Genomic DNA, 25,178 nt, shown 5'->3' with positions numbered 1-25,178 from the left:
GAACCTTTTTTTGGCAAAAATTACACCAAAGTAGCAGCTAAACAAACAAAAACAAATAAATAAACTCAGAAATGTTGTTCTGATTTTGACAAAACAAACAAAAGAGCCATAAAGTGTAAGTTTAAAACAGAGAGCAGCTATGCTAAGGTCAGGAATGAGGCATTCTGATTGGTCAGAAACACAGTTTTCAGCTTCACTCTCCACATTTTGGCTTATATTTTCTGAATTTACCAGCCAAGGCAGAAGGTTAAGGGTTTTCACATGTGCTATAATCTCAGTGCAAGTAAATGGGATAGAAAAGTTTTTTTTTTTTCCTGTAAAGAAGTTGTAATATTAGAGATTAACACAAGAAGCTGGAACACTGCAAAAACACAAAATCTTACCAAGCATTTTTGATCTAATTTTTAGTGCAAATATTTTAAAACACCTGAAATAAGATAAAAGTAACACAAGTAACTTTTCAGCAAAAAATAGTAACTTGTTTTAAGTCAGTGATTTCTGAAAAGTTGTACAGATACGTCTGTTTACAAAACAAAACATGTTCATTACATTTTTTATACAAAATCATCCGTAAATGATCAGATTATAGCTGTTTTTGGCGTCTCTGTCACTTTAAATCCAAATACTTTGCTGCTGGCCACGCCCCCTAACTCAATGTTTACACCTGTGTGTGAAAATGGCTGCCAGAAGATGGACAATTATACAACAATAAATCTTTGCAAAGCATTAGTAGAGCTTCCTGCACAACTAACAAGAATGCAACAAGTGGTTCCTGGATGGTGAGTCAACAACAAACCACTCGTCTTTTCCAGCAGCCATTGTACAGCGCATGGAAAACCAGCTGATCAAACATACGGGAGCTCAGTTTGTGTTGCTAGGTAACAGGTAGAACTCTCCTAGGGTTGCTAGGTAACCGGCGGAACTCTGCTGGGGTTGCTAGGTTACCGGTGTAGTGCCTGTTGATTTGTGACGTTAACTTCTGGAGGTTTTTGAAACATCTCGTTTTCTAGAGGTTTTTTAAAGAGCTTGTTTTGCTTTTAGAAGCAGCAGAAACACAAATGGAAACGTAACAATGTGTAAAATGTGAATTTTGCTTAATATGTCCACTTTGATATTGACTGAAGAAAAGTACTGTTTCTACTGGAAGATTATTTCACTCATAAGACATTTTTCCCGTTATATAAAATAATCAGACAGTGGAGTCAGTACTTTGTCAATATTGAGGGATTTTTGACCTAAAACAAGCTACTATATCTTGCTCAAAAACTACTTGTGAGTTAGTCTTGTCTTATTTCAAGTGTACTGGGATATTTCCAGTAGAAACTGGACCATAAATACTGGGTAGTGTTTGTTGTTTTGGCAGTGGATGATCAGTGAACTCCTTCAGCATCACAGTCCCAGCCAGCCGGGCCCCAGCCGGCCGACCTCGGCGCTCAGCAGCACGTTTTAGCGTTTCAGTTTCAGGAGTGAAGCTTAGCGCCCAGCTAGCACCAGTCCTCCTCCTCCCGCTCCCTGAGACCTGCCGCTCCCCTGCCGCTGCCCGCAGCAGACCCCAGGGTGAAGTGGTAACCGTTCGGCACTCCCGCCGCCCGCCCTTGTGCGGCGGTGGATGGCGCGGCGGCGCCGCTGGAGGAATGACCCCCACCATGGCTGCTCACGGCGTCCTGGAAGTCCTCGCCCTCCTCCAGCAGGGACGAGTCCAGCTGCTGCCGGCTCGGGTTTGAGTCCGGACCAGCTGGGGCTTTGGGCTCCTCGTGAGCCGCCAGCAGGCGGTTGTGCTCCGATGCGCCGCGGACGAAGCGAGACCCGGGGGTGGAGGCGCTGGGCGTAGCAGCTGAGGAGGTGGGGGTCTTGTAGGCCACGGCGGGCCGAGGAGTGAGCGGCGTCTGGGGGAGCTGGCGGCGCCCGCGGGCCTGAGCACCGGTACCAGACGGCGGCTTCGTCACAGTGCTTCCCTGCTGGGAAACACAACCACACTGTCCCTTAAAGGCAATAATCAATAAGCATATAAATCACAATAGACTCGTGATCAATATCTATTGATAATACGTCCGAACCGCAAAGCATTCTGGGAGAACTAGGGAGAGGAAAGGCTTTAGCTAGCTAGCTAAAGAATCCTGAAGACTCACTCTGTCTTTGGTTGCCTAGCAACAACATGCTGGTAAGAAGCCGTTTCGGTTGCCTAGCAACGGCCTGCTGAGTAACGGACAGCAGCAGTTTCAAGTTTTTCCTTCAGCGTCTCAAAACTGATTAAAAACAAAACAACAACAACGGCGTGGAGAGAAAACTGGATAAAACTGTTTGGTAGCATTTCAAACAACTGAAGCAAAAAACTGATCAATAATTATTGATAGACTGATCACAACTGATATCGTCTAGCTGTACTTTAAAGTGGCCTGAGGCTGAATTCACACAGCAGGTAACTGGACTGTGGTGTCATGGAGGCGTTCTTAGATGTTGGCTGTAAAAGTTTAGAGGTTTTTTTGCTGCATAATTAAATTTGTTTTGTAAAAAATTTCATCTGAAAATTTCATAATATGTCATCAAACGTAAAAAAACAAGCCACTCAAATTCGTGTTTCTACGACTCGCCCAATCTGGCAACACTGACGTCGTTCTGCACCAAAGCCACAGCGCCACCGCCTGGCCCGGCAGACCTACTGCACCATCGTTTACTGAAACATGTCCTCACCTGCTTGATGAGGCCAGAGTCCTGGCTCTCTCCCGGAGACGTGGACCGGCTCGGACCGGCCGACCGGGCCTGACCCGGCTCTCTGCTGCCGTAGCGCTCGCAGGAGTAGTAGCGCTGCTTCTCCCCGGCGGAGGAGTGGTGCCTCCTCTCATGGGGGCGGCTGCGGTCCCGCTCCCTCGCCCGCTCTCTGGACAAACCGTCGGCTGACGGGTCTTCAAACGAACCTACGGGACGATTACGTTCAGCGTTTATGAAAAGTTTACTTGTTAAACATCTATACGTCTGTTAGCTTCACCTTTCAGACTAAACTAACTTACAAGTAAGGAATAAGAGCTTGTTTGTTTCAAGCCAATAATTCTTAATATTGATGAAAACGTTCTATTATTTTTCTTGTAACATGGTAATAATGTCTTATTACAAGTTAAATATTCCCCCAATGGAACTAGTAATTCTTCATCAATATTAAGAAATTGACTGAAAAGAAGCTCTTATATCTTGCTGAAAGTTACTTGAAAGTTATTTTTGTCCTATTTCAAGTAAAGTGAGATATTGGACCGGAATTACTTGGTGAAGATGTAAATTCTGGGGTTTAGTTTTTTAATATGTCTGGTTTTCTGGCGGTCGGCTCACCGACTGGGTCGGACGGCGGCGCTGACGACGTTTTATCCAGAGACTTCTGCTTCCTGTCTTTGTCCTTGTCTCTGCGGCGGTGGCAGCGGTGATGGTGGTGATGGTGGTGGGTCCGATCCGGGTCCGGTCCGGCACAGAACCGGCTCTGGTCCACCCGCTCCAGGTCGTAGTCCCTCAACCCGACCTGCTGGGGCGTCAGCGACGACGCCGAGCGTTTTATTGGGCTGAGGTCAACGATCGGCTGGAAGGAGGGAAGGGTCAAAGGTCAAGCGGTCTACTGAAATATTCACAACATGAAACTAGAGAGCAGCAATGTCACGTCTAAACATCGAACATCTGAATGAATTGATCATCAGTTATTGACAGAGGAGCAGAACTGTGTTAGCGTTTAGCTTGTTAGCATCTCATGTTTTATTTACTGATTTTTTCCATTACAAACGTGTTTAATATTCCGCTACTGTTGAAAAAACACAATTACGTTTTCTAATGAATAAGAAACGCAAATAAAATCATGTGTTAATAAGTTTGTCCACAATATAAGTCAATAAAACACAAGCAGCGCCATCATCCTCCAACTACTTCCTGTTTTCTTCTTTGTCGTTTCCAGCAGTAGTAACATCCTGTTGATCATGTGACTCGTGTGATGCGAAAAAAGTGTTTTTATTGCAGTTTTGGAAATTTCATCTCATCACCAAAACTTTTTATGAAAAAACAAGTCATTTCAAAACTGGTGTTTCCACTAAGCTAATTTATTTCTGTAATTCTAATGATATGATCAATAGAAATGAAGCCGCTGTCTGTCCTTTTTACCTTTAACTTTGAAATATATTAAGTTATTTTTCTACTTAAAGCCGACAGTTAATTTAATTTCCTTATTGTTTTATGAGGACAGTGCTGCTCACCCTGTCTGGTTCTTACCTTGTTGGTTGCAGCAATCAATCTGGTGAGACGAGGAACTGAACCAGCAACCAAAACTCACCTTCTTACTAAATTTAGCAGCGATTTAAACCAAAATGAAGCATTTTAGAGACGTAAAACGGTAAATTATGAGTCTGATTAGATGCATTTTGCAGTGAATCTGAGGTTCTTGTTCCGCGCTCACAGTTTGAGACGTCGCTGCAGTCAGAATCCAGAGGCGACTTCATGTTAAGAAAACAATCTTAACAATCATTTTACTCAGTCAGCAGCCTTAAAATCTCATTATTTTAACAGAAATAAACAAGAATTTTCTCCAATTCTGTTCCCATCGCAAAAATGGACAGATTTAAAAGTTTTCACATTTTAATTTAAAGCCTATAAAACTTGAAGTGTAAGAGCTTGTTTCAAATAAAAATTTCTTGAAAAATTGATAAAAACTGGGATGATTTCACAAGTGAAATAAACTTTTTAAAATTAATGAATTATTTTCTTAAAACAAACTCCTGTATTTCACTGAAAAGTTATTTTCAAATTAGTTTCAATTAAAGTATGTGAAAGTATTTCCACTAAAATCTAGTAACATTTTGCATTTAAAAACACACAAACTGCACTGCAAAAACACAAAAATATCCTAGTACATTTTAAATAAGGAAAAACTAATTCAGAGGTAACTTTTCAACAAAATGTAGGATCTTTTTGTAAGTAAATAATTCCTTAAAATTGGTGAAAAACTACTTGCAGATTATTTCACTTGTAACGTGAAAAACTTCCCAGTGAAATAAGAAGCAGAATTATTGACTTAAATCAGGCTCTTTCACTGCAAAAACTAATTTGTTCCCACATATTTAGTGAAATAATATAAAAACTGGACAAAATACTTGGTGAAAATGTATGTTTTTGCAGCTTATTGTCTCCATTTAACAAGCCAAATAAGATTTTAAGGCTGATTTTGGTACAAATGAGAAAACTGAACAGGTTTTCAGTGAGAAATCTTTAAAACAGAAGAGCAGCAGTACCGTCTCTACCTTCCACCAAACGACACAAACACTCACAACCACAGTGTGTAGCACCGTACTGCTGAAAAGCAGCAGACGAACCTGAGAACACATACAGATACCTTTCCAAGGATGTATGGCTTCAATGTGAATGTAAATAGATTTTTTTTTAAATGAGGTTATATGGAATGGGCGGTGCGTTGTGGAGGCGTCAACGCTGCCATGTGATGGAGGCAAAAACACAAAGAGAGAGAAGAGGGGAGGACAGAGAGGTGGCGCAACAGGTGGTACATACTGCCAGGTGGGTCCCGGGGGCGTGGCGAGGGTGGCTCCGCTAAGGGCAGCACGCACAAGAGGAGGTGGGCAAAACATTAGCAGTGAGCATCAACGCAAGAAAAAACGGGAAGACAGGAAGAGAAGAAGAATGAGGCCGTTTCTGTAGTTTCCTGCTGTCCACAATTAGCTTCTGATGTCAGCTTTCTTATGAAATATAAATGCTAAACTGGAGTTTTAGACACGTTTAATTATAAATGAGGCTTTAAAGTTGCATTTTTTCCATTAAATATCATGATCACGCTGCCTGGAACGGGTTAGGTCTAGAATCCATTAAAAACGTACATTTTTTAACAAAATCATTTTCAGTTAATGAGACTTTTGTCTGCTCATTTCTGCTTTTTTGAACTATTTTAGGGTTCTGTCACTTTAAACCTAAACAAACTGCAACGTTGACACTAGTTGCTAAGTTACGGGCACAGTTCCGGTGCGGTTGCTAGGTAACGGAGTAACATTGTAAGAAAATGTCTGGGTGTTTGTTATTTTTAAATACTTGTACTATTTCTAGAAGAAGTATATTTTTAGAATGGAAGAATAAAAATGTTAAAATTTTTGAATAGTCTGTATTTTGCTCAAGTCTGAGTTCGTCCTCATCTCTTCATATTTTCTATCTTAATCATTTTTATCTGTTTTTTATCTTTTAAAGTGCTTTGGTTGTTTTGGTGTAAATTTACTCCACTTTTTGTTCATCTACATTACCTATAAATCACCGTTATAATTTTCTCTACTGTCCATGTTTTACTTTGTTCCTTGGTTAAAATAAAGCTACTGAGGAAAAATAAAGAAAGAGGTAGAGAGGAAAAGGAACTGCTCCGTGTTCATCCACTTCAAAATAAGAGCATAAAACACCTGACTACGTAAAGAATCTCTAACAATCTATTAGAAAAACTTGAACTGAAAATGTAAAGTGGGGTTTTAGAAGTTATTTAAAAAATTAATTTAGGGGGAAACTGAGTGCGAGAAACATTTCCTAAGCTAGCAAAATGCTAACCGCTAACTTAAAATAAGCTATGTTACGTCCAGTTCTCCTAAAAAAGTATCTTAAAGTACTTATACAATATAATTACTTACAAGTACTGACTTTAAATTAGCAACAGACTTTTTAGACGTTTATTTGTAAAATAATTTTGAGCGTTATTTTTTATTACTTTGTCTCACATAAACAAAACCTGCTGAATTCGTAGTTATAAGTGACAAACTGAATAATTAGAAAGACTTGAATTCTTTAAGGAGCTTAAAAATGCAACGTAAACAGCGGGAAAGCACGTGTTCAAGAATCGTGGAGGGAAAGACGGTGACAGACAGAAACCAGACAGTGAGACAGTAAAGCTGAACAGACGGGTGGAAAAATCCAGAAACAGAAACAAATCCTCTGAACGTGGCGTCAACACAGCAAAACGAAATTTATACACATTAAGAACTGTTTAAAGTTTATGAGAGTTACATCACTGGACATGCAGAGATGGTTTATTCAACCCTTTGGCTTTGAAAGAAAAATGTACAAATATAAAAAGCCGTCAACAGCAATAAAATCTAAACATTTTATAATAATTCCACATATTTTCTGTTAAAAACTTTGATTACTTCATTTATATAAATACAGAACCTCTGAAAAGAAAATAATGAGAATAAAAGAAGAGTTGGTTTGTTTAGAAAGTCCGGTCTGTTTGGGTCCAGTTTGAATGCCAAGTGGACCGGAGACTGATTCAAAAGCAGGAAGGGGACTATAACACAGAGCATTCTGGGTAAATCCAAAAATGCATGAGTCTAGTGCTACAGGGAGAAATTACTCCTGGTCTTTTACCAATGACTAAAAAATAAAATACTTATGATAAAAATGTCTTGTTAGAAAGTGGAACTAGTAGTTTTTTTTATCAATATTAAAGAGGCTTTATTATGTACAGACCAGGCACAGATTTTATAAGATAATCAAGTAGCTACGTTACCTTCAGATGCTATATATGCATCGTATGATGTAAAATAAATTTGACTTCATAAGTTAGGCTATTCAGGTCGGCCATTTTGAAAGCTTTCGTACAGAGGAAGACCATGCTTACGTGGTATTCAGCGTTTAGGCGCGGCAGCGATGCGGCTCTGGGGTGGCCCTCCAGGCCGGGCCGGCCCTCTGCATCGGACAAGTTCTCCGGCTTTGGGTCGGCCTGCCGCTCCTAAAACGAAACGCCGTCAGCGGGAGTCTGGAGGAATCAGAAACAGGAAGTAGTTTTTCTACCTGAGCTCTGCTGTAGTGGTGGACGTCCTCTGACTGGCCTCTCTGCAGCCGCCGGCGCGGCTTCAGCCTCGCAGCCGCCGGGGAGAAATCTCCAGACTGGGAATGTTTAATGGAAGTCCTCTGGTTCAGACTGGGAGGGGAAACAGAGACACTGCAAAACATTATGACCAGATAAAACGAAGGAAACTAACACTGTTAGATTCAGGGTTGGTCGGATGGATGGATGGACAGTTAGATGGATGTTGGTTGGTTGGATGGATGTTGGTTGGTTGGTTACTTGGATGACCAGATGGATATACAGATGAACAGTCCATTGGGTGTCTTACATGGCGTCCATGTTGGCGTTCATATTGGTGGTGGTGCTGCTACTGAAAGTGGGCGGGGCTTGTGTTATGGGTTCTGGTGGTGGAGCCGGTTTGATTGGCAGCGCCGGCTCATGAAGATGAGTGAAGGGCAGAACTGGGCGGAACAGAGCGCCCAGCTTACTCTGCAAAGAGACCAGAACCAAAACAAACATTTCAATGTGAAAACATCCCAGTAAAACCAGTGAGTCAGAACCAGTCCTCAGGTCCGTTTACCTGAGAGATCCCAGATGGGTTCTGCTGCTGGAGCTTCTTGGCTCGGTTCTGTTTGTAGTAGTCAAAGATCATGTGGGCAGCATAAACTTTCCCCACAGTCAGCTCGTTGTCTGCACAGAGAGAAAACAGTCAGGCGCAGTTCAGTCCTGTGGCCACCAGATGGCGCCAGAGGAGCAGCAAAGTACAGCTGAGCAGGAGGGAAAAAAGAAGAAAATCTTTACTGTATAAACATACATATATATCTGGCATCCCTAATTTTTACTATCTAGAGTGTTTAATGTTTGACTTGTTAGAGTTCACAGAAAAGTTTTTATCACACCAATATTAAATTTGTGAGGTAAAATTAAATGTTTTGTGTTTAAGTTGGATAAGGAAGTTGGTGCTGCAGCTGCAGCTCACACTTATGAGGCGTGACCAGCAGGTCGACGGTCTTCTGCTGCAGGTTGGGCCAAACGCGGTGGATCTCCCGCTTCAGGTCGGCGTCGCACAGACGCTGTGCCAGCACGCCTTGGCACACACACACACACACACCAGGTTACATCAACATGAGTGGCCCGTACAGCAGCAGAGAACTCTGGGAGTTGTTTGTCCGTGAGTCTCACCGGACGCCAGCTTGATTTCCAGCGCGGTGCGGATCAGCGCCATCAGCGTGGAGGTGAAATGGACTGTGTTGTCGTCGGCGATCGGCATGTTCATCCTCACCAGGCGCTGCGGGATTCAAAGGTTAAAGGTCAGGGGGAGCAACTCTAAAAGAGAAAACAGTAACAGGTTCTGCTCAGGAATCACCAGAAAACGGCGACAAACAGAAACAAGAATCTTCTCTCTGGAGAAGCTGTAAGCAGCTGCACTGCAAAAACTCAAAATCTTACAGAAGTATGTTTTGGTTTAGTTTCTACCACAAATATCACATTTGAAATGAGACAAAACTAACAGAGAAGTAACATTTTAGTGAGGAGCAGGAACTGATAAAGAACCTAAAGATTACTCCACACTAAAAACACCATTTTATAAGTAAAATAATCTTCCAATTGTACTAATCCTTTTCAAAATCAATAACAAAAAATGATTTACTTAAAATCAGCTCCTGTATCTTTCTAAACAGTTACTTCTAAGTTAGTTTTCTCTCATTTCAAGCGATAACATATTTACACTAAAGAATGAACAGAACATACTTGGTAAAATCTTGTGTTTTTGCAGTGTAGAGTTCAGCATCTCTGTTTTAATCAATGACTGATTTAGAAGCTGATCAATAATCTAGCTTGGAGGGTCAGTTTATCAATACCGTTACTCCTGGTAATTCAGTGGAAGCAAAAAGAAAACAACCGGAGGAGAATAACAACACAGCAACTTCAATATTTAAAGAAAAATAAAAACTTTAGGTGCATTTTGTTTAATCCTCGTCAGTTTAAATGTGTTTGGTTTCAGTGATGCGTAAACACTTCATTACACTGAAAAAACAGAATCTAGTTTCTAGTGCAAATATCTTCGTTTCCTGGAATTAAGACAAAAATATTTTTTACCAAGATGTAAAAAAGTAACATTTTTTTAACTTTTGAAGCTCAGAAAATCTTCAATTTTTTTCTCTAAAATTTTTGTGATTAATGTCAAAATGTATTTTTTTTCCCTACCAAATTAAAAAAAATTTCTAACTCATATTTTCAAAATTTTCTTCTAAAATTTCAGATTTATCTCAAGATATCTGTTTGTCCTAGAATTTTTTTCTTTTTTAACTCAGACATTTTAAAGTGTTCTCAAAATGTCTATTTTATCCTACCATTTGTTTTACTTCTCAAACTCAGAAACCTGTTTTTTCTAGTTTTATTCCAACCAAATTTTCAAACTAAGAAATGTTCTTGTTTCCCACCAAATTTCTTAAATCAACCTCAACAGTTGAGTTTTTCTCTCAAAATTTGAAACTTTTCAAACTCACATTTTCTTGTTCGTTCCTTAGATTAACCTAAAAAATTTCAGAGTTTTCTCCAAGCAAATTTTGGGCTTTTCAAGCCTTGAAAGTTTCAACTTTTTTCTACATGATTTCTTAGAATAAATTTTAAACTTCTGAGTTGTTTTCCAAGCAAACTTCAAACTCAAAAATGTCCTTTATTTGTTGGAACTTCTGTTTTCTTTTTTAAATCCATGAAAGTCTTAATATGCCATTGTAAAAATAAATCCCACATTGTAACTCCTGTACGCATGCATGTTTTAGTGTTTGTTGGGTCAAAAACAAACCAGTAAGTGATGGTTTGTTACGACTTTCAGCCAGTTTGAAAGACGTGCATGATGAAATTATTTGCATTTTCTTTGCAGGAACAGATGAAATGAAGGTGAACAAGGGACACATGCTTGTTGACACTTCACATGCTCAGGGTTTATTCAAATGAAAATGGGAGAAAAACGCCCAAAGCAGCCAAAATAAAAGCCACTAAAAGACAAAAGAGGTGGAAACCGGAGGCTAAAATTCCCAACCCAGAGAAACGTGTCGCAGGTCGGCAGGAGGAAGATCAGCGGAAAGGTTTATATGAATACATTTCTTTGTTTGTGCCTTTCCCTGTCCATTCACAGCAGCAGGAGTTATATTTGGAGGCGCGGCGGCTTCGGCGTCAGGCCCAGCGTTTCTAACTGGGGCAAGGACAGGGCCGTGTCGAGTTTGATTCAACCTGACAGCTGTGCACATGCTGGAAACAGTCGCATTACGTCTGCATGTCAGGAGGTAAGCAGCTGGAAGTCAGCATACCTGATGATTGCTGAGACTCCCACTTCAACACGACTGACAGGAAAGTACAACAAAGTATCAGGGCCACTTAAGCTAAGGAAGTTAAAATAATAAGTCTGCGTCAATAGACGCTGCGTGAGGTATAAAATAATACCTCACAAATATGTGTGTCAATCATGAGTACTATGACAGTATTACTGTCACAAATCAACCTATCAGCCTTCTTTTAAGTTAAATGAATCAACTTAAAACACTAGTTGGCAAATATTGATTTATTTTTTGTAGATCCAAAACTTCAAAAACACAAAATTAGATTCAACATCGAACATATTTCAATTAAAAAAAGACAAAACTTAACTTAAAAGTAACATTTCAGCAAGAAATAGAAGCTTGTTTTAATGAGAAGTTGGCGCTGCTTTGTATTTCAATACATCCCCTTCGGACTCATTTAAGACCGTTTCTCTTCCCCGTTCTGCGTCAATGACGCCATTTTTGTTTCTGAATCGACGGCTACAGGATGGCCAACAGTGCCATCTGATGGATGGCGGTCAAACTACATTAAAAACAGCTATATGCGAACGTTATTAGGTAATCGATCGGGCGTCATCATTAAAGTAAACTTAAGGAACTTGTCGAGTGTCTATATCTCAAAACAGAGCCGCAGTAAATGTATTTTAAATCTCGTAACTGACTCGGTGTAGACCGTGTCTCTTCCCGGTTCTGTTAGCTCCGCCATGTTTGTTCCAGAATCAACGGCTCTGCCGCTTCAAGGGAAAATGACATCGCTGCAGCTAACAGAAAGCGATGTCATTTTCCCGCATACAGTCTCATATCTTATTTGGAAATTAGACAGCGGATAATATAGGAAATAGAGCCATCTTCATTTCCGTTTGCTGCAGCGAAGTGTTTCTTGCTTCAAGGGGACCAGTAGTGCCTAATGCTAAATGGCGGATGAATACAACACTGGAACAAGGTGTAACGGACATTATACGTTTATCGATTAAGCCCGACAGAATTAAGGTGAAATTTAAGGAGTTTGTCGGGAGTTTATATTTCAAAACAGAACCGAGTAAAGTGTATATTTCATCCCGCATCGAACTCAGTTTGGACCGTTTCTCTCCCCCGTTCTGCGTTAGCGCCGCCATCTTTGTTCTGTGAACTGTGAAGTTTCCTGCTTCTCTTTGATTCCGTAGTGAAAGATGAGCGACAAACCCCGACAGAAACAACATGACAACAGGCGGCCAGAAGACGTGGAGCGCATCAAAGAGACAGAAGCTTGAAGGCGTTTGGCAGGTGGAAGCAGAGCAGCGGCAGATTGAAAGCGGATTGTACCTTGTAGGCGATCCGGGGAGGACATTTCTTCCCCAGACCGAGCGGAGGAGACATGTCGCGAAGCATCTCGTACATGTCGCGGTAACTTATGCGGCCGCTTCCAGGAAGGAAGGAGGGAAGGAAGGAGGGAGATTTCCACGGAGAGGGATTGGCAGCAAATGAACAAAGATGGCGAAAAAGAAATGACAGAAAATGGGAGATAGGGGTGGGAGAAGAACACAGAAATCTTTAATAAGATTTCCTGGATTTTTCTCCGGATGCCATTGCAGCTGAATTGATTCATCCAATAATGGATCCCGGGAGAGAAGAGGAAGGATGAGAGGAACCTGGTGGGAGAAATGAGTCGGGTTGGAACTTTTAAACCTAAGGATTTAACCCTCTGATGCATATTGTTCTGCAATATCTTTGAAATGAAAAATGTTCATCACTTCATATTCCAGGTATTCCTCGAGAAACATGTTACTGATTTCATGCAATTCACATTTTTAATTTACCTTTTATACATTTTAAGAAATATTGTGTTTCATATTACTACCCTTTACTTCTGTAAGTGGGCCATTTCCTATGGAGTTTAATGGGAATCTTTGTTTCCTGTGAAAACATTTTTTAACCAAGTGTCAGCCCTGATTAATAATATTTTACACAGCAAGAACTTGAGTACTATGACAGTATTATTGTCACAAATCAGCCTATCAGCCTTCTTTTAAGTTATTTTAAAAGAACCAATTTAAAACACTAGTTGGAAAATATTAATTTATTTTTTGTAGATCCAAAACTTCAAAGGTGTCATATTTTCCAAAACCTTGGAAAAGATGATGACTTTGTGTTGCATTCAACATTTTGTAAATAGATTTTGATTTAAAAATTGTAGTTTTGTCCTTACACTTGACTAAATACAGGAAGCGTATTTAGTGAATCAAATCCTACTTTTGTAACTGAGAATAAATGTGTTGAACCAAAGTTAAAAAGTATTTGAAAATTAGATGCTTTCATCTTAATACAACAAATGTGAAAAATAATTTTAAATATTTTGATTTACGATGAATATTTGCTTGATTATATTTTTCATTTGGGATCCACAAGTCCTTTTGAGCCAACAAAAACGTGTGGAAAACTGGTTTAGCTCAACGATATTTATGTGTTAGAAAGGCCTAGTTAAAGTCCAGACATAAATGAAAATATTCAGAATTGGAATGGTATCGATCCAACCTGAATGTACTGTAACCAACCTGAATGTACTGTAACTATTTGGCAAAGAATTAGCAATTTTTTTTATGTTGATATGAATCTGAAAATAAAAAGCACACCGCACTTTTCAGAGTTTTGCAAAGAATTATGAAAAGCAGCTTTTGAAAAAGGGAATTGCCTGAAACTAATGATTCTAATCCTAGATTTAAGCAAATATCTAATATATTTTGTTTTTGCCTGAAGGAAAATAGAAGCTGAAAAGTTTCTAATTAGGGGAAAAGAAAAACAAAAGAATGTAAATCAAACAAAAACAAGAAAATTAAGTCACTTTAAACTGAAGGTTGTGGTTGTTTAAAACAGGTCCAACAAGAAAATTTGGTGTTTTAATTGAAACTTTTATAAATAAATGCGTCAGATAAATTTAACCATTTCAGATTCTAGATTTATAATCAGCTCAAAACATTGATTTTCAGAGGCGTGTTCCTTTAAGACTTCCTGCTGCCCCCTGATGGGAACATGGCAGGCATGGCATCGGATCGTTGAGCATTTGTGAAACCAGTCCAGAACCAGCACAGCCTCTTTCTTTAAAACGAAGGGTCTGTGTGGGAGAGCAAACCTTGTAAGCCACCCTGTTGGGGCACTTCTTCCCCAGGCCCAGGGGAGGCGAGATTAAACGCAATAATTTGTACATGTCCCGATAGCAAATCCTCCCACTGAAAAAGACCAAACACGATCAAGAGGTTAGAAAACAGGAGAACTCACAGGAGCAGCTTGGTTTCTCTGCTTACATGGGGTTGTGTGAGGTAGCTATGAGTAGTCAGTATCTTCAGAGTGAGTAAAAATTTGATTCCATAGTTTTAAGATGTCAGCTTGTGTCCAAATAAATGCCCCCACAAACTCTGAAAATGGCTGCAAACAGATGCAGAGTTATGCAACCCTACATTTTGAAAAGCAGAAGTAGAGCCTCCTCCACAACCAGCAAGAAAACAGCAAGTGCTTTCTGGATGTTGCTATGGCAATTCCCACCATTTTCAGGAGGTTGGGGACTTTTTTCAAAAGGAGAAAAATTACGAAAATAGATCTAAAAAGTAAAAACATCTTAAAGTGGAATATGCTAAATCTGCTCAGCGTTTTAGTTTTTCTAATAATCACCTGCCTGCTCAGCACTGAATTCACTGGGTTCTATGTTGTGTGTAAGATACTTACTGCTTATAGCTACTGCTCATGACCCCACTTTAAACACAAAACGTCTTTAATTTCATAATAATAAAGTATTTAGTTTCAGATCAACAACTGGGTAATTAGTGTAATAAAAACTTACCTCAGAAATGTCCAAAATTAATAACAGCTAAAAATGTGTCTCATATTATCTAAAGTAAATGAGTAAAAATCTTTGTTTTGTTTTTTTTTTAATCTCAAATCCAAAAGCTTCTGAAAACAGACATAATTTTACTCTAAACATTGCAAAAACAAAATCTCACCAAGTATTTATTTTTTGTCTCTAAGACAAAACTAACTTAGAAGTAACTTTTCAGAAAAATATAGGAGCTTGTTTTACGTAAATGATTCCTTAATACTGATGAAAATATCAAGCAATAAGTGAAATAATCTGCTAGAGGAACTAGAAGTTTTTCATCTACCTTAAGGATTTATTTACTAAAAACTTTATTTTTCTGAAAAGTTATTTGTAATTTTAGTCTTATTTTAAAGTGTACTTGATCTAGGAACTAGACTAAAAATCCTTGGTCAGGTTTTGTGTTTTTGCAGTGCAGCGGGCCCATTCATATTCAGAGAAATAAATTATAATTCCTCCCCCATAATGTCTGTCAGGTGACGGCAAATCCTTATTTTACTTCTCTCACCTCTAACGGCGTCCTGATCAAAGAAAGGAAGCTTCGTTAGAACGTAACGAAGTGAGAATAATCTGGGGCAGATTAGCCTCCCCAGTGCTCAGAATTAGCATTTCCGCTCCAGTCAGAGCGAGCCGCTTGGAAACTGACATAAACCCGCAGGAGTGACAGGAAGTCTCAGCAGCAGACGGCGGGAAGCAGAGCCTGCCGGATTAGCAGCAGGATGCAGAGCAGGGATGAGATTTTAGCTGAAGTTTTTCCTCTTCCCTTCAGCAGCAGACGTTCTGTGGAACGCCGCCGCGGCGTAGCGCAGCGCCGCCGGAGAAACCTACCAGGCGGCGGGGTCGTACTCTGCCCACACGCGGATGAACTCGTCCAGGTGGTGCGGGCCGAGGATGGAGGCGTCCCGAGTCAGATACTCAAAGTTGTCCATGATGACGGCAACGAATAGATTCAACATCTGGGTGAAGAAAAAAAAGGACAAAATGAAGGAAATAAACATTTAATCTGATTGGATCAGACAACTACAGTCTTTCAATACATTTAAACTACAAACTAAACCAAAAATACTTAATACAATACAATGTAAACTCTGAGAAGAGCTTAGAAATGATGGGAAAATCATCTGATTCCTGATTTACTGACCAGGAAGGAGCAGAGGAAGATGAAGGACACGAAGTAGAAGTAGGCGAAATCGCTGCCGCACTCCTTCCCTGAACTTCCTGAGAGTTTATCACACGGCCGGTTACTGAGGCAGGCCAGCATGATCTCATGCCACGCCTCGCCTGTGGCACTCCTGATGACACACACAGCCAGCCAGCAGTCAAAATGGACGCCGCCGATCAAAGCGTTCGTGCTGAATACCTCAGGTTACCTGAACAGGAGGGTCAGGGCCTGGAAGAAGGTCTGGAAGTTGTTGTGGTGATTTATGGAGGTCTCTTCGTTCAACTCGATGTTGCCAAACACCTGAGGACAGAAAACACAAGCCAGGCTTCAGGGGAAAGCTGCAGGAGCTACGTTTTTATATGACTCGCCTGCTCAAAGGAATTTAGAAAAGACCTTGTGCTTTGACTCTCATCTAGGAAAGCAACAGAAAAAGCATCATTTTCAGGAGTTAGTTTTTGCTCACCTGCATCCCGATGATGGCGTAGATGAAGAACAACATGGCGATCAGCAGGCAGACATACGGCAGAGCCTGGAAACAAACAGAACAACGTTCATCTTCCAAAGAGACATCATTCAAATAAAAGTTTTTGTTTCCTGTCCTTTCTTTTTAATCTCTCCTTTGTCAGAGTTTCTGCTCTCATTTAGAGACGTGGACTGGACCGGCAGGGCTGATTCCTCTGACCGGCTGTTTATCTCGCTGCGAGGAGGAGGAGGAGGCGGCGGCCAACAGCTGTAATTAAATCGCCACCTTTTAAGACTCCGCAGCTACTGTCTGTCTGTTGTTGCCGGGCTTAAAAGCTCTCAGCGCTGACATTAAACCTCCTATAAAGTCCCTGAGCCGCCGCACATATAACTCTGCTTCTCCCAGGGGGATTTAGCGAGCGAATGTGGAAATCCCAGCGGCTGTCCGCCGAGGCGATCTTCAGCTGGAAGTTAAAGGAAACGGCATCTATTTCCTGCGTTTGTTCAGGAGTGAAGCGCACGCCATTAGCGAGGTTAATTAGTTGCACTTCCAGAGAAAACGCTTTTATTTTTCCTCTTAAACAAGCATAATTATTCGCTATTTGCTCATTAGCACACTGCAGTCGCCCACAGATGCAACTGTTTTGGTTTTTTTTACACACCTTGAAGGACTGAACAAAGGTCCAAAGCAGGATGCGGATGGTGTAGCCCTGGCGCAGCAGCTTGATGAGCCGAGCAGCTCTGAACAGCCGCAGGAAGCTCAGGTTTATCATCTTGTTCTGGAAGGAAGGAAAACATCTGTGAGATGAATAGAGACGGCCTCAAACAGCCAGGAACCGCTACCGATCCAAGAGCTCCAAAAGCGCATTAGCAGCTCATCCAGGAGGTCAGGAAAGTTTCCAGAACATCTAAAGCTCTGCAGACCTCAACAGATTCAATAAACCAAAATTACTCCAAAAGTGAATCAGCAACTCATCCAGGAGGTGTCAGAAAGATCCACAGACAAAATCCTAGATTTAATGGCAATTCAGTGGCATTGTAATTAAAACCATCACAAAATAAAATTAGACTTGAGTTGCTTTGGTAGCCCAAAAAGCGTAAATAATTATTTTATTTTAGGTGTTAAGATGCTTGATGTTTCCTTTTTTTTTTTTTTGAGTGACCCGGTCTAAAGCCGCTGGTCGTAAATATTTTAAAACACAATCTTTTAGCAAGCTAGCTCACAGGGCTAGCTTGGTAAAATAAATGGTTATTTACAAGCATTGGACCACTAGAGGGCACTAGAAAACCCGTCCAATAATTCATACCTGTTAATAGTATAAAAGTGGCTTTATTGAGACTTTTTACATTTTTTTGAGATGGGGCACCAACACTGTCTCCATTCTTTTCATTCTTCTAAATTCGGCCTTGTTTTTAGCCACAACCTTTAAATTTGATCCTTCTAAAGACGGAACCGGCGTACATTTTCTACTGTTTTGCTCGACATTCGGGCTCTAGACAGACTGGTTCCAGTTTGTCTTTCCTCTGATTTTATGTCACGACGAAGAAACAGCCGACACTTTAAACCGAGACGGAACGGCGCACACACTGACGGCAAAACCGAAAGGAAAAAAAAGGAAGAAGAACCAGCAGGCGACAAGAAAAGCCACTTACCGTCTAGAGGTGTCAGATGTGACAGAGTGAGGGCACAGGCACCAGCAGACACAGCAGATGATGGAAAAACAGAAATAAGAGAGAAGCCAGAAAGGAGACAGAAAAGAAGACTGATGTCCTCAAGAGGAAAAAAACACAGCGGGCGTTGACTCACAGGAAACCACATCAGCATTTCTCACTCCTCCAAATCAGCTACATCTAATTATATTTGCGATATCTGTGCATTTTATTTTCATTTGAATGTTTCTCAATCAAATTTCTACAGATTTATCGACTGAGACAACAAGAAGAAGACAAAGCACAGCTTCTCCAGGAAAGCCCATTTTCACTACATCTGTGCAAAGATGTATTTAATCCTGTTAAACTGGAAATCAAATTTATTGTGTTGAGCAAAATTGATCAAAATAAACCATAAAGGCTAATTTGAAGGGTTTTTTTCTACACATCTACTTTAATGTGACTTTTCACCAAAGTTTGTCGCTCGTCTGTTGGCTGCAGAGGATGCGTAACGCTGCACAAAGTGGCTGCAGGTCTTACATTTATCTCTGTGAACAAAATGTCTGTGATGCTCCCGATCACCGTCACAAAGTCAAACACGTTCCAGGGTTCCTTCAGGTAGTTCTGAAACAAAGCAGCACCAAAACACACAGACTCATATTATTATCAGTTCATTCGTCTCATCTTTGGAAAAAAAAAACATCAGATGTGTGGATCAAAAACGCAAAGAGCAAACAAGTAACAATTCTTCTACTAACTGATTAATTGATTGCTCTGACGATTAATCGATTAACTGAGAATTTTCATAAACCATTAGAAATATATTAAAATGAACAAATAAGCTCATTTCTTTTTTAAATAAGAAACATTTTATTCCCTAGAACGCTATACTGCAGTATTAATTTAGTAAATCTGAACTGAGTGAGGCTAAAACTATGCAACTAGAAGTTTTATGTTTCAAACTGAAATGCAAAATATGCATATTTTGATTATTATATCTGATTATTTAGTTTTATTGACCTAATGACCTCTTTCCAGGAGTCTGTATACAACATTTAACGACTAATCAATTACAGAATTAGTTGACAATTATTTCAATAATCGATTAATCACGACTAATCATTTGAGCAATAAATATAATTGAATATTTGTGGACTTTGGGTGAAACCTGGATTTAAAAAAAACACTACAGATTTTCTAAAACATGGTGGTCAAACATTCTGCCAGACTGATACTAGAAACTGATGGCTACATATAAATAAATAATATAAATTAAACACTTAATTACATATTAGTGGGGAGTATGTGTATATTTGAACCTCTATGTGTAATTTTGACTAATTAAACATAAAGATAAATTGATTACACTCAAAAACTGCAACAGAAACTGGTCTGCATACTCCAGATAACGATTAATCGATTATTAAATTAGCTGACGATTATTTGAACAATCAGATTAATCTGATTAATTGTTTCAAGAAACAAACATTGATGCATGATACACCAACTGAACACATACTGACAGCATCTCCTGCATAAACCATGAGATGCTGCCTGAACCCTGAACTCCGTCAGACGGGGCCGTCTTCAGGAGCCTGAGGGCCGACGTTTCTGCCAGGAACCCACAGCTGTTGTCTTTGAACCACTACAGCAGCAAAGCGTTTAAAAAAGACAGATGTGAGCTTAGCAGCTAAACAGGTGGAGGTAAATGGTGTGTGAGAAAAGCCATTTAATAAATGGGCCTTGTAAACGGAATTGAGCTGCAGGTGAAACGCGTCACTGCAGACCAGGCGGCTTCGTGTCAAGAGAAGATTTATGCTCCTTCCTCAAAGTTCATTTCTGAACTAAAAATGAAAAACAATTTTAGCACCTTATACAGTAAGGTTTAGACTGGATCTTGACATTTGAAAGTATCGATCATTGCGCGTATAAAGAAACCTTTTACTGCACCAGCTTATAAACAGAGCCAGTGCAAACCTCGAGGTTTAACAAAGTCAAGCTAAAAGCTACAGAAGGCTAAAGCTAATTATTACCCAGAGTTGAGTCTAGAGCAAGTCAAACACAATAAAGACTAAAAGCCAGACATCGATCAATTAAATTCTCCCAGACCGAACTTGAATATAGGATGCTATGCTGCCACAACTCAGAGAAGCAAGTGAGAACGTTGCGAAATATAAATAATCACCGGGCCGGAAAACGGCGCGTTAAGTAATAAAACACAATTTAACAAAGTTTTGAGGCAGATATTTTGCCTTCGTGGCCCTTATTTGAAAGGCAGGTATTGAGAGAGAGGGAAGCAACGTCGAGGATTAAGGCCTCCTGTTGTATTCTTATTTTCTTCCGACAATGACCATTTGTTAATGTGATTTCTTGATGGTATGTTTATAATGTCTTTTTGTTGTTTGGGTCTTCCTGTCTTGGCACTACAAATGGAAAATAGCAATTATGCTATAATCTGGCTCATTTACAGTCTGTACAGAAGTATTGATTGTTCATTAATGTCCCCCTAATAAACTAAACTAAACCATAATATTCCGTCACACAGGCTCAGCACCACATTACTTCTCAACAGAGAGCAAGTGTTCAGTGCACAGAAGATTATCTTCAACAGCTCACCAGAGGATTGAAAGCAATAATCTTGAGGATGCACTCCAGTGTGAAGAGGCCAGTGAAGACGATGTTGAGGTATTTCAGCATAGACTCGTACACCACTGGAGCATCGTAGAACTGAGAACAAAAAGAGAAAACATGAATATTACTGACTGCATAACGATCTGAACCTGAAAGAGGAAACATAGCTGACAGCCATTCGATTATTCACACCTGCTTACAAGCTTTACGTCTGGTGAAAATGGCTCAGTTACACTTTAACCCACTAAAATATCTGTGTGGGCTGCGTGTGATGATCATGACATGAAACTCTACCATTATCCTAAATGGTTCTGTTGTATTGGGTCGGCTGGAGCTGTTTTAGAGACCACTTAGAGTATGACATCACACCTTCATCTTCCTGCTAGAGGGCTAAAAACTGACAGCTGGCAGGGGCTAGCATTGGTTATAATGCGCTAAATATTAAATATACATCTGATATGTAAAAGAAAAAGGGACGCAGTGCTTTGCTACTAATTGTCAACACTATGACAACTAGGCAACAAAGTAAGAAAAAAGTTTTAATGATAAAAACAAATGGCAAAGGAGAAACAAGCAGTTCAGTTATGCTAGCTTGACTATGACAACCGTAACATGTAGATGTGCTGTGGAATTTGGTGTGTTAATCAGATCATCAGTAGAGCAGAGGTTCAAATTAGCTAATCAACCACTGCAGTGTTAGCTTAGCTAATAGCAGCAGTAGCTAATCCACCACAGTGCTCACTTATTAATAATCGCAAAATAAAAATCAAGCCTGTAATCATTAAACTGTGATGGACTGAATGTTCTGTTCTTTGTGTTGGAAATGTTTTTCATTGTTTTTTTGTCTTGAATCCTGAAACATAAAGTGCCGTTGTTGTCGGTTGCGACGGAAACGAGTCTGCTTGTAGCATAGCCGACCCAGAGAACGAGAAAAAAGTGGTTCTGAGTTGTTCTTTAACGGTTTTTCTGTGTTATTTTTCCTGTTTGCTGAAGCACGTTAAATTAATACCAACATGTCCAGGTTTCATTTAGTATACGAAGTTGTTCTGCCGCCTGATGAAGGCAATATGGAAGCAGGGGAATAACAAATTCTAAAAACCTCCAACCTATTAATGATGTAAAAAATATTTTTTGTGGTTTGTTTTGAGACAAACTTCCCCAAGCCTGAAGATAAAAAAAAAACAGTTTTCAAGAGTGAGATCTGACCTTCATCATCAGGACGACGGTGTTGAGGGCGATTAAAGTCATGATGGCGTACTCGAAAGGTGACGACACCACGAACTTCCACATCTTGTACTGGAAGGACTGCTTGTTTTCTGGCATGTATCGTGTGAGCGGCCTGGCATTGATGGCGAAGTCGATGCAGGCCCTCTGTGGGAAAAAACAAAGCAACAAAATAATCTTTGGTGAAGATTTTTAAAGTCAAAATCAGTGGCAGGTACCGCTAACTAAAAAAGTCAGCTAGCTTTGCTACCACTAAAGCATCAGTCACAAAGATTTGTTCTGCTAATGCTAAAGAACTAAAGCAACATGATGTTTAGTGGAAGCTAGGCATAAATCATAAACATTAGTACCGCTAATGCTAACCCAAAATAGTATTAAGCCATAGCACTAATCAAACATTTGATTCGCTGATGCTAACATGCTACAGAAACACGGTATTCAATAGAAGTGAATACCATACAAATAATAAACATTAGTTCCACCAATGCTAAACAAACATGTTAGCATTGTTTGCTATCATTTAGCAGAAGCTAATGATAAATACACTAATGATAAACATTAGTTTTGCTAATGTTAAACCAACATGTTTAGTGGAAGCTAATGCTAAAGCACAAATAATAAACATTAGTTCCCCTAATGCTAAAACACTAACCAACATGTTATTTAGTGAGAGCTAATGCTAAAGCGCTAATTTCATGTAGCTAGTACTGATTTCAACAGGGTCAAATGTTATTGCAAACCTAGCTGTAATATCTGAAGAGTGTCACTTCAGATATTATAATATAGCTGTTGAGTATTGCTGAATCTGTAGCTAATTTAGCTAATTGCTCATTTTACTGCAAAACAGCAGCATTGCATTCTGGGTACAGAATAAGTGTAACTTGTGCCACCACATGACATGTGGAGAATGAAAGGAGGCAATAAAAAACATAGAACCAAAACTTCAACATAGACGTTGAATTTTATTCGGCTGAAAGTTTATAAAACAACCAAGTGAATTAGCATTCAGAGAAATTAATCTGGAGGAAGCTAAAACGGTTAGCGAAAATCCTATAGCGCTAACGGAAATACTAGCTCCACTCTTAGCATAAGTGAAGAATGCAAATAGAAAGCCTTCCTGTTCTGTGAGCCATTTTGGGAGAAATAAAACCAGAAGCTTCACCTCGTTCTTCTCCAAGCTGCACTCTGACATCGCCTTGTCACCCTGCTCCTGGAAGGTGATGATGATCAAAGCTACAAATATGTTGACGAAGAAGAACGGAAACACCACGAAGTAGACCACATAGAAGATAGAGGTCTCCATGCGGAAACCCGGGCTGGGGCCCTGGTCTTCGTACGTGGCGTCCACCGAGTGCTTCAGGACCCTGAAAAGAGAAACTCTCGGGAGATGATCAAACACTCAGAGATAAAACGCTTTGTTAAGACGCATTTATAGGGATTAAAACGCTTCCTCTGCTCTGCTTCCTTCGGCTCTTACTCAACTCTGCCGGATTTACTCCAAGAACTGTAATCTGGTGAGACGCAAAATGAAATGCTGAGATAATCATCTGCCTTCGTCACTAAATATATAACCGCCCGCCAAAGAGCCCATTCGTAGAAATAGATCAGAGCAAATTATTTTCTTATCTTCTAAAGTGGTTCTTCTGGCTCCCTGAAACTATTTCCAAGTTTTCTTTTGGACGTTGTTTTCAAAGGTTTTATGTTTCTTATTTCCATGAGTCACCCACATACGCCAAGAATACAACTTAAAGAAGACTTAGCTGCGTTTCCCCTACAAATGTGCTCAAAATATCACTGATATTCCACCAATGTTGAAAAATATAATTTTCCAGTTGTGGTGTTCCCATTAAATAAGAAAGTAAATACAAATCACATGTGAATACGTTTGTTCATGTGATAACTCATTAAAAATATGCAGCACCGTCATCCTCCAGCTACTTCCTGTTGTCTTCTTTGTCGTTTCTGCCGGTAGTAACGTTCTGTTATTGATTATGTGACTCAGTGATGTGGAAAAGTGTTTCCAGGGCAGATATATTTCAGAAACAAATTTTCACACAAAAAAAACAAAATCTTCCTCAGTATTTTTGTTACTGCTCTGTAAGTCAGATAAAATTTACTTTTTTGCAAAAAACAGGAGATTGTTTTAAGTACATAATTATTAATAATGATGAAAAATTAATGGTTCCTCTGGCAGATTATTTCACTTACAACATGGGAAAAATGTGTTGCTATGATTGAAATCAACTGCTTTGGAACTAGAACTTTTCCATCAATGTTAAGGAATTACTGATCCTAATAAAGCTCCTATTTCTTGTTGAAAAGTTTGTCTTACGTTAGTTCTGTCTTATTTAAAGCATTTGCACTAGAAACAAAACCAGAATATTTAAACGATTCAGCGTAAGGCCACATGGATCAGAGGTTTCTGCAGGACTTTAGCATGTAAAACGAACTGATCTGACTCATTATTCTCAGATTACAGGTGTCTGCAGAGAGGCGGCGTGGGCTCCAATCCTCCTCCTGCGAGTATTTAACAGCTTCGGCAAGAATCCTTTCTGTTTTTATCTCGATCTGCTCGTTTCCCATAAGCTGCTGTATAATTACCTGCTGCTTGTGAAGATCTCGTAACAAGAACAGCAGGTATGAAGAAATTTGTGTTAGTTTTCTGCCTCACGTTGCATTTTGCTAATAGGTTCAACTTTAATTTGAATCTCATCTGACCAGAGTTCCTTTAATTAATTGCTAGATCAGACAGATGTCATTTTGTGTTGGTCTGTCACATAAAATCCCATTAATACATTAAAGCAGTGTAAATATTTCATATTTTTTGGTAAACCCAGCTGACCAAACATCCTGGAATTCCACTGGTGTTGCTAGGCAGTGAGCAGAACTCTGCTGGGATTGCTAGGTAACGAGCGGAACTCTGCCTGGGTTGCTAGGTAACGAGCGGAACTCTGCCTGGGTTGCTCGGTAACGAGCGGAACTCTGCCTGGGTTGCTCGGTAACGGGCAAACCTGCTGATTTGTGAGGCTACGTTCCAGATGTTTCTGAAACGGCTCATTTACCAGACACCAAAAAACATGCCGTTAT

At 39.9% G+C, this 25,178-nt stretch overlaps 1 protein-coding gene across 2 annotated transcripts in view; it reads right to left on the bottom strand.

The window, feature by feature from the left end:
- Window positions 1-247: 247 nt before the first annotated feature.
- The window catches only part of cacna1bb (calcium channel, voltage-dependent, N type, alpha 1B subunit, b), a 100,575-nt gene continuing 75,644 nt past the window's right edge, over window positions 248-25,178 (bottom strand). Inside the window, exons 28-47 of one of the 2 annotated variants that reach the window (XM_055040595.1) lie at window positions 23,254-23,455; window positions 22,074-22,238; window positions 20,853-20,963; window positions 18,777-18,860; window positions 17,249-17,365; window positions 16,588-16,653; window positions 16,333-16,424; window positions 16,104-16,254; window positions 15,791-15,918; window positions 14,225-14,321; window positions 8,978-9,083; window positions 8,775-8,882; window positions 8,376-8,485; window positions 8,124-8,284; window positions 7,798-7,948; window positions 7,625-7,735; window positions 5,530-5,568; window positions 3,322-3,562; window positions 2,692-2,915; window positions 248-1,958 (exon numbers count right to left, since the gene is read on the bottom strand). In XM_055040595.1, coding sequence (XP_054896570.1) covers window positions 1,485-1,958; window positions 2,692-2,915; window positions 3,322-3,562; window positions 5,530-5,568; window positions 7,625-7,735; window positions 7,798-7,948; window positions 8,124-8,284; window positions 8,376-8,485; window positions 8,775-8,882; window positions 8,978-9,083; window positions 14,225-14,321; window positions 15,791-15,918; window positions 16,104-16,254; window positions 16,333-16,424; window positions 16,588-16,653; window positions 17,249-17,365; window positions 18,777-18,860; window positions 20,853-20,963; window positions 22,074-22,238; window positions 23,254-23,455 — 2,938 coding nt within the window. In that variant the 3' untranslated portion in view covers window positions 248-1,484. Of the gene's footprint in view, window positions 1,959-2,691; window positions 2,916-3,321; window positions 3,563-5,529; window positions 5,569-7,624; window positions 7,736-7,797; window positions 7,949-8,123; window positions 8,285-8,375; window positions 8,486-8,774; window positions 8,883-8,977; window positions 9,084-12,420; window positions 12,518-14,224; window positions 14,322-15,790; window positions 15,919-16,103; window positions 16,255-16,332; window positions 16,425-16,587; window positions 16,654-17,248; window positions 17,366-18,776; window positions 18,861-20,852; window positions 20,964-22,073; window positions 22,239-23,253; window positions 23,456-25,178 lie in introns of both variants that reach the window. The other variant, XM_055040596.1, reaches the window with a different exon arrangement.

This window comes from Poeciliopsis prolifica, unplaced genomic scaffold, assembly GCF_027474105.1.
Source record: "Poeciliopsis prolifica strain line A6 unplaced genomic scaffold, Auburn_PproV2 SCAFFOLD015, whole genome shotgun sequence".
Classification (NCBI taxonomy): Eukaryota; Metazoa; Chordata; class Actinopteri; order Cyprinodontiformes; family Poeciliidae; genus Poeciliopsis; species Poeciliopsis prolifica.
This window is presented reverse-complemented; position numbering and strand designations above follow the sequence as displayed.